Below are 9,218 nucleotides of genomic sequence, written 5' to 3' on the forward strand. Positions count from 1 at the left end.
TCCTTTCCCCCTCCCCCTCCCATGTTCTCTTCCTTTCCCCCTCCCTTCCACTCCTCCTCCCATGTTCTCTTCCTGTCCCTCCCCCTCCCTTATTCTCTTCCTGTCCCTCTCCCTCCCCCTCTCCCTCCCCATCCCCCTCCCCACCCATGTTCTCTTCCTGTCCCTCTCCCTCCCCCTCCCCCTCCCATGTTCTCTTCCTGTCCCTCTCCCTCCTCCTCCCCCTCCCATGTTCTCTTCCTGTCCCCCTCCCCCTCCCATGTTCTCTTCCTTTCCCCCTCCCTTCCACTCCTCCCATGTTTTCTGCCTGTCCCTCCCCCTCCCTTATTCTCTTCCTGTCCCTCTCCCTCCCCATCCCCCTCCCCACCCATGTTCTCTTCCTGTCCCTCTCCCTCTCCCTCCCATGTTCTCTTCCTGTCCCTCTTCCTCCCCATCCCCCTCCCATGTTCTCTTCCTGTCCCCCTCCCCCTCCCATGTTCTCTTCCTTTCCCCCTCCCTTCCACTCCTCCCCCCATGTTTTCTGCCTGTCCCTCCCCCTCCCTTATTCTCTTCCTGTCCCTCTCCCTCCCCCTCTCCCTCCCCATCCCCCTCCCCACCCATGTTCTCTTCCTGTCCCTCTCCCTCCCCCTCCCCCTCCCATGTTCTCTTCCTGTCCCTCTCCCTCCCCCTCCCCCTCTCCCTCCCCCTCCCCCTCCCCCTCCCATGTTCTCTTCCTGCCCCTCTCCTTCCCTCTCCCATTGCTTTCATGCCATGCCAACTGTGTGTTTAATGTAGTAATTGTTTTTACATATAGATGGCTCCAAGTACTAGGTCACCAATGAGCCAGTTACAAGAAATACTTGTCTCACCTGTTTACGCTTTTCCTTGATTTTCGACAATATTTTCTAGTATTTAATACTGCTGTTGGTAAAGGCAATGACAATATAGTGATTATAATGCGTACAACAAAAATAACAGCATTATTAATAATAGTAATAGTAACAAAAAGCATTTTCCCACCATTTCAAGGGAAGGTAAGGTCACAAGATCTAATTGACTACTTTGCAGTTCAGCACTGACAGTCATGTATGTGCAGAAACATTTATCAAAACTTTACTAAAGTGAACTTAACATTTTCGCGGAGGCATTGGGTTGTTTTTTGAATATCAGTAGTATTTGTTGGTTTGCTTTCTTGTCATGTTTTCCTTCCCTTTCTTACCCCCAACCCATTTGTTCTCTATTTTGTCTCCACCCCATCTATTTTCTCCTTCACTTTTTCCCTCCGCCTCCCATTTTCTCTTCCTATCCCTCTCCTTCCCCTTCCCATTTTCTCTTTCTGCCCCTCCCATTTTTTCTTCCTGCCCCCTCCCATTTTCTCTCCCTTTCCCTCTCCTTCCCCCTCGCATTTTCTCTTCCTTGCCCCTCTCCCGACCCCTCCCATTTTCTTTCCGACCTTCACCCTCGCCCTCCCATTTTCTTTCCAACCTTCACCCTCCCCTTCTCATTTTCTCTTCCTATCCCTCTTCTTCATCCCGTTTTTTCTTCCTGTCTCTCTCCTTCCTCCTTCCATTCTCATAATCTCTTGCTTTGTTTCTCTCCCCCTTCAATTTTCCTTCTATCACCCATTTTCTCTCTGCCCGTTATCCTTTTCCACACAAATTCTGAGCTTGTTCAATTCCCATTTTTTCCTCTCCTCCTCCAGCTTATATTTTAAGCTCTCCCCTCCACCTTTTTTCCCCCTCATTTGTTTACCAATTTACACAGCCTAAAATGTGCAATTTACATGACCAGAGAATACCGTGAAAAGAAGAACATCACCTTCAACCCCAACAACACAGTCACCTATTTCCAGCAGAGGTATTGGGTTTGGGATGAGGAACTATCTGGCAATAATTCACGAGACGATGTCATTGTCACTCTCAACACCGTCCCAGTGGTAAGCTGTGATTTATAGTTTTATTTTTCATATTGTGAATGAGGTTGCATTTATTTTATCATTGGTATATTTGTAATTATCTATGGTGTAATATCTGTGAAGACTTCTTTTTCTTTACTTGTTTTGATATTTTTGTGTCTATCATTCAAAGGTAGCTTTTTGTCCGTAAAAACTGATGAAGTTTTAATTATTTGAGAAAATGTTCATTGTTATAACTATTTCATTGCCTTAAAGTACTTTGGTAATGCAAAACCATATAGCGTTTCATTCAAATTATTCAAAGATTTTAAAATAAACCTGTAACTGTATTAGTTTTATTTGCTTTCAAGATTTACTTTTGTGCAAAGTATTTATCAAGAATTTAATAGTGATGGCCTCTATCAATCAACCTGTATTTGCTGAAACTTACTCTTTTGTATCATATGAAGACTGTAATCAGCAAATTAATTCAATCAGATATGTACTTTTTATATTTTACCATTTAACAAATCAGGATGTGAGAAGACTTGGTGTTTGAGCAAATTTATGTTCATTCTTTCTCTTTTCCCCTTTGTGTGATACAAATGATCATCTTCAGTTTCTAGGTCTACTGACGGATCACCTGAATAATCTAGCTCGAACTGAGAGCCTTGCATTCTAAACTTGTTCCATTGTACCTCAATGTTTCCCATAACATCTATCTTCATCCATAAAAATTAATTGGATCTAAGGAGGTATCAGTTGCATCCATGCAGGATGTAACAGCAGTAAGGAGTTACCTTATGGTGTCAGCAAGGCTTTCCAAATTCATGGGTGATATCCATTAAAAGCAATTTATTAGATTGATTTCTTAACAAGAAGTTTTTAGGATGCCAGAACTTCTCGTTAAGAAATCAGTTTGGCAAAATGAAATTGAGCCCAGGCATGACCTACTTACCCAAATGCCATAGAGGAAATGCAGTTTCCATTGTAATAATGTTTTTCAGAATGTCTCTTGCACATAGATAGCTCCACAAGTACTCAGCCACCAAAGAGGCAATTAGTAGACCTCATGACCTCAACCGATTTCAACTTTCTTATTTTGGCGAATGTTTTTTTTTTACCAATGTGCTCAAAACTATTTTTTTTTTTTTATTGTTATAGACTTTATAATACTATCAACATTATTAACATAAATACATGATGAAATAAGATATTTATGCAAACTGAGGAAAAGGGTAAATGGTTTAAATAGGTAGTACTCGTGATCAACTCATTGGTAACTAAGTACTTGTGGAGCCATCTATATGTATAGGAAATTTATAACCTATGTATGAACATGCCATCCTTTATGGCATCAGCTTAATAGCACAATTTTATGAATCCCATATATAGATAAAGACCACTCTCGGAAGCAATTTTAGTTATCTTTATGAACTTTTACTACTCTTATCAGTTTGTGCTGTATTTTGTCACTAAAGCTGAAAGTTAACAAATTTTGTTTCAGGCAGCAGCATGGGCTGTGCACACCAGTGAATTTCTCCTTGGTATGTTGAATGGCATGTTTAATAGTGTCAAGGAAAAAGCTGTAGTCACCACCACGGCTGAACAGATCCTTTTTACGGGTTATGAGGTACTGTTGAACTTTTATTTTATATATTCATCATTGATTCCCTTATGGTTCCTGGCTCTATATATGTTGTTGTTATTTCTGCTTGTAGCATTGGTAACATTGATATGATAATCCTGAGTAAAACTATTTTTATCAGTTGTCACTTTTTCATTATCATTTTCACAATCATCTGATATCGTTGTCATTATTATATTTGTTATTGATTAACCCCACCTGATCCTTGACAGGATCCCGTGCTGGATTGGCTGAAAGAACACCCGTCATTTGCAAGTGGTATCAGCTACGATAAATTTGCTTGGTTTTATGGTGTATGTATTAAAAGAAGGTTTTTGCTTAGCTTGAAAGATATTTTGGGATAATTATTTCCTTGCAACTTGTAGTAGTCTCCCTCTATTCTCTCCTCCTCCTCCTGTCACTCTCTCTCCCTCCCTCTCCTCTCTCCTCTCTTCTCCTCTCCGCTCTCCTCCTTTCTTCTCATCTTTTCTCATCTCCCTTTCCCCCTCCCTCTTTTTTCACTCATATTTTTATTCCATCAGCGTAATTTGACAACATACTACGATGGATTATTCAACATGAAAACTGGAGTAGACACACTTGAAAACTTAGGTAAGCATTGTCCCCAGGTATATGAAAAATGTTTTTCTGTTGTAATATTGTTTATGCTCTAAATCAGAACAAGAGTTGATTTTCATATCTTATTGAAAATTTATGATATAAGATTTTTTTTTTCATTGCCCATAATACATGGAAATAATTTATAGGCAAGATTGACTGGTGGAACAAGACACGATCGACGCCATTCTTCTCTCCTCCTTGCAACAATGTCACTGGCTCAGCTGGTGAGATGTTCCCACCTAACCAGAAACCAAACCATGTTGTTATCTACAGTTCTGACCTTTGCATGTAAGTCTCTCTTCTCACTATATCCTCTAACTCGACATACTCTTCTTTCCCTCACTACTTTCCGTTCATATTGAGGATAGATTTGTATGTAGTGTTATATTTTTGTCATCGAGGGCATAGGGGTACATGTTTTGTGTAAACAATGGCTTAGTCTCATTTTCATGCACAATGAGCAGACATGCAATTTTATCTTCATGCCAAAAAGTTGGTGACTTTTCTAATCAGAAGAATTGCTTGTATAGGAAAACCTTCATGTTACTCAAAATGAATTCATAAATTAATTTTGGATCTTTTTGTGAGATTAACATTCTTATTCTTTTTCAACAGGAGTGTGAAGCTACATTACAAAGAGAATGTAACCAATGATGGAATAAAAGGCTACAGGTTCTGGGGTAGTAATACCACCTTTGCAAATGGCTCTGTCGTTCCTGGCAATGAGTGCTACTGTGTCAAGGGTACTTGCGCTCCAACAGGTAAAGGCTTTTAATAGCTTTTGCTGTCAGTAATACAAATATAATTCAATTTATGGATTTAATAGTTTTGAATTTTGACAGTTGTATTGTTTGTGCCCATTACAAGGGTCCAAATAATCTTTTAGGATAAACATGACAAATGTAGGAAAAGTTGAGAAGGATTTAAACATGTTTTTGGGTTGGAGAAGGATCATTGCAGAAACATACTCTGCCTCAAACATGGCTTGGCCAATAGATGATATCCCCAGGAGATCATGCCTGTGTCAAAACAATGACATGGCTTAATGCTGTCAGTGACAATATTTAATTTTTTGAGGATGAAGAAATGTCTGAAGCTTCCTTTTTGGACATTACTTTCCACCAACATGGCAAAGGCCCTTATCTCCATATAGAGAAAGCTAACCATCAAAGAAGACTATAACCATTACTACTACAGTGAATCTAAAATGGAAGTTGTTATAGGTTTCTTCTACAGGCTATGCAAGGTTTGTAGTCCAGAATTCGTTGAGGGCAAGATATCATCAAATCCTTTATAAAACCTCCATACTTACAGGGGCTTCTCCTGAACTAAAGAAAGAAAACATCATAATGAAAGCAAGGGCCAACTTCCTCTTCAGAGTTCCCAATAGTGCTGCAGTGCAATATCTGAAGCAGTCAGCAGGTCTTTCATCATAATGTTAAATAATTGCCAATATGTTTAGGATAAAGATGAATTTCAAATGAGACAAGAAGCACCCCATAAGCAACCCCAACAACACTGTATACTGTATTCTGCATACCTTGGAGCAGATGTGACGAGCATATGTTTTGGTGAAATGGTGATTTTGATACCATTCAATTGGTCAATATGAGATGGTATCCTTTACCTTAAAGCTTCAAATGCCATGATGATAAACATAAATGTAACTGGATATCTACAGAAAAGGAAGCAAAAGCAATCCAAGTCAATAGAGACAGAAAAATATCAACGGAAGTTACTTATTTGTGTATTTTATTATGTATTAATGGAAGTTATTATTCAGCAGCTTTAAATTATCTATAGTTGCAATAAAGTTTTGGTAATGAATGACAGGTCACAGATATCAGATGAATCTTCAGTTTGTGGTCAATATAATGTTTTGTTATTGAAATTTAAATGGGACACTTCTGTCTCGTATGTGAGTGAATTCATTTTCATTAATATTTTTTCTCCTTGTGTTGATAAAATTATGGAACAAACTGGATAGTCTTCCATTATTGGTAGTAATCTCAGAGAGAGAAATATTACCATGATCTGTTGCGAATTTATCTTTCTGTTCTAGGGTTGTTAAATGCTGAGTCTTGTAGGATGGGTGCTCCTGCGTTCATCTCATTCCCGCACTTCTTTAATGCTGATCCATACCTCCTAAACATGGTCAATGGTCTAAAGCCAGAGGAAGAGAAACATGCTTTCTACATGGATCTTATTCCGGTAATCCCCCCCCCCCCCCATCTTATGTTCTTATATTGTTACAACTTCTCAATATTACACCTATATCTGATCTGATATTAATACCCCACCTTCTTTCCTCTTGTAATGAATTGCATCCTGTAGGAACTGGGAACCCCAATGAATGTGGCAGCAAGAGTGCAGATCAACATCCGCATCCAGCCATACCAAGGAACAGGAAAGTTCCATTTCAACCGCATTGAGTGAGTAGCCTTCAAGATGTACATGGAATTGTATAATGGCATTGTGTTTGTGTATTTTATTATGTATTTGACTTGGTAAAGAATGCAACATGTTAATATTTGTCCAAGGAATGTTTTATTTTATATGTAATGTTTTCTCACAGCATCCTGAAGGACCTGCCAAATGCTTACTTGCCCATGCTTTGGTTCGAGGAGAAGGCCGCAATGCCCCCAGATATGGCTCCTTCAGTCAAATTTCTGCTCTTCCTCATGAACACTCCAACACTAACCATTGTATGGTCTCTGTTAGTGGCTATTGGGGTCATTGTAGTAGTTGGCCTTCTGCTGGACCACTGGCGACGACATCGGTCGTATGATCCACTCCTTGATCCTTTAATGTAGTGGAGAATGGGGATCCTTATAAATGACTTGATGTAAAAGCAGAAAGTCTCTTTTATATGAAGGAATTTTGCCTATTGAAGCTGTGACAATTTTCAAACCAGTATTATTTTATAAATAAACAGTACTAGTTTTTGTAAAGGTCTGTCTTTGGATTGAGAAACTTTGTAAAGAAAATATAGAATTGTATTTTTAATTAGATATTATGCATATTACAAGAGCTAGTAAAAACCTAGTTGTTTAAAGGGAAAGATAGGAAACCATTGCAATGTTTGGTCACAAATCTAAATTGTTACATGCGAATAGGATGAAAGGGGCTTTTCTCTCAAGTGTTTTGTACATCATACGTAACCAATGAGTGTTTAGCACATGTGATATTTGTTATGTAAGTGGTATGACTTAACTACATTAGTGGCATATTGAGTCAAATGAGTGTGAAAGCAGGTTCTTTGTTATTTGTGTAATATAAAGTTAATTCAACAATCTTACACTTAAACATATATAAAGAATGGTTGTTAGTGTTTTGGTACTTCAAAGATATCCAAGTACATGTCTGAATGTCAGTCTAGTCAAGACTATACAAGTGTCTCCAAATCACCATGATTTATACACATTTTTATACTAAAGGTTAATGCATTTATTCATAAAAGTATAATATATGTTCTATTTGTTTTATTTACATGTTCAAACAGTAGAAAATGTATATACTTAATGGGTCCTTAGTGTTGCATTGGCAGATCTAGGTGATACTAATTTAAGAAAATATTGATTGTGATATTACTGTTTCTACTTTTTTTTAAATTATCTAAACCCACATCTTCAAGACCCCATCATAACTTTTTAATGAAAATTCGACACTAAGACCGGAGCTTGTAAATCCATTTTATAACTTGCCATTGGAATATACTATGTTGTGCCAAGCCTTTTGTTTATTGGCTTTGATGTATAACACATTATTTATTTGTTTAAAACCTTAATCATTTGTCTATTGGTCATATAAATTAGATGACTGCAAATAGTTTTAAATAATCAAATGATAGAACTTGACTTCTGATGGGGTGGTTGTTTCATATGGGAATAGTTTGCATGTTGTTAGTCTGATTTTAAGAAGTGAATGGTAGAAAAAAAAATGTTAATTTCTTGAAGTTTAATTTTTGGGAGGTGGACTGAGGTAATTGAAGTATATGACGAATAAAGATATCCCATTGAAGGGTATATTATGTTGGAATATATTTAATATGCTAGGAAGTGTTGGAGGGAACAGTGACACATGCAAATGGAAGTATACATAAATACTTTTGATATAAAGATGATCCAAAATGAACTATATTTGCTAATATAGAAATGGTACAAAGTTTATACAGAATAAATGCTTCAAGTTAGTTTTAATCAGTGGCATGTAGGTCTGGATTTATGGTTGTATGCCCCAAAATTTGAGTACAAGGCCTAGTACTGAGAAATATGAGAAAAGGAGAGATTTTGAATATGTAAGTACATATGAAGCAAGAAATAAACGCTTAATTTGATTTAAAAATAAATTTTAAAATCACAATCTTATAACCCCCTCTAATTGGATGCCCTGGACCACAACCCCATCCCCCCCCACCCCCCTCCCTTCTGCACACCAATGGTTTCGATGCTTGTTTTCATTTGTATCATTTAAGACTTAAATCTTCCAGGTGTAATAGGTAATGTAGAGTTTGTTGATAAATAAGGATGAAAAAAATCAAGTATGCGTAATATTCTCTGAATATGGGATGTGAATTGGTGCCTTGGGTACGATTTTTCAGACTTAATAGCCAGTTTAATGTAAAAATAGTGAAACAAATTATATTGTTGTGAAAAAGGTAATGTGACTTTCGCATCTGTCTCCTGTTCAGTGCCTTCAGTGCCTTAGTGTGTTTCTAAGAAGCTATAACAACATTTTGTCTTTACAGTCTTTATATCATAATAAACATTATACAATCTCTTGCTTAATTTTTTGACTGTTGATCTTGACCATGTTGTGAAAAGTCCTTTAACAGCGAGAGGAAGAAAAAAACAGTATCATGTGGTTGATTATTCTTGGTTAATTCTGGTTCTCGCATAAACTTCGACCATACAGGAAGGGACAGACCTGAAAATAGCCTTAACAACATTTCGAAAGCGGATTTATTTGCAACATAGGACCACCAGCTGTGACATCACCTTTCTGCCATTTTGAATTATTGTAATAAACACCTTCGACCATATAGGTTTTTTTATTATCCGTACTAAGATGGTGTTTCTGGCTATATTAATTTTCTTTCTG

General features: G+C 37.6%; 2 protein-coding genes across 4 annotated transcripts in view; one reads left to right on the plus strand and one right to left on the minus strand.

The window, feature by feature from the left end:
* The window catches only part of LOC113816016 (protein croquemort), an 18,227-nt gene extending 9,068 nt beyond the window's left edge, over positions 1–9,159 (plus strand). For all 3 annotated transcript variants that reach the window (XM_070138726.1, XM_070138724.1, XM_070138725.1), the window contains 9 exons: positions 1,768–1,912; positions 3,378–3,503; positions 3,731–3,811; positions 4,040–4,109; positions 4,265–4,406; positions 4,734–4,879; positions 6,181–6,329; positions 6,453–6,550; positions 6,694–9,159. In XM_070138726.1, the coding sequence (XP_069994827.1) occupies positions 1,768–1,912; positions 3,378–3,503; positions 3,731–3,811; positions 4,040–4,109; positions 4,265–4,406; positions 4,734–4,879; positions 6,181–6,329; positions 6,453–6,550; positions 6,694–6,931 (1,195 nt within the window). In that variant the 3' untranslated portion in view covers positions 6,932–9,159. The remainder of the gene's footprint in view (positions 1–1,767; positions 1,913–3,377; positions 3,504–3,730; positions 3,812–4,039; positions 4,110–4,264; positions 4,407–4,733; positions 4,880–6,180; positions 6,330–6,452; positions 6,551–6,693) is intronic.
* The window catches only part of LOC138866167 (300 kDa antigen AG231-like), a 1,461-nt gene continuing 897 nt past the window's right edge, over positions 8,655–9,218 (minus strand). Inside the window, exon 2 of the mRNA XM_070138101.1 lies at positions 8,655–8,699. Within this exon, the coding sequence (XP_069994202.1) occupies positions 8,655–8,699 (45 nt within the window). The remainder of the gene's footprint in view (positions 8,700–9,218) is intronic.

The sequence above is a fragment of the Penaeus vannamei genome, chromosome 24 (genome assembly GCF_042767895.1).
Source record: "Penaeus vannamei isolate JL-2024 chromosome 24, ASM4276789v1, whole genome shotgun sequence".
NCBI classification, from domain to species: Eukaryota; Metazoa; Arthropoda; class Malacostraca; order Decapoda; family Penaeidae; genus Penaeus; species Penaeus vannamei.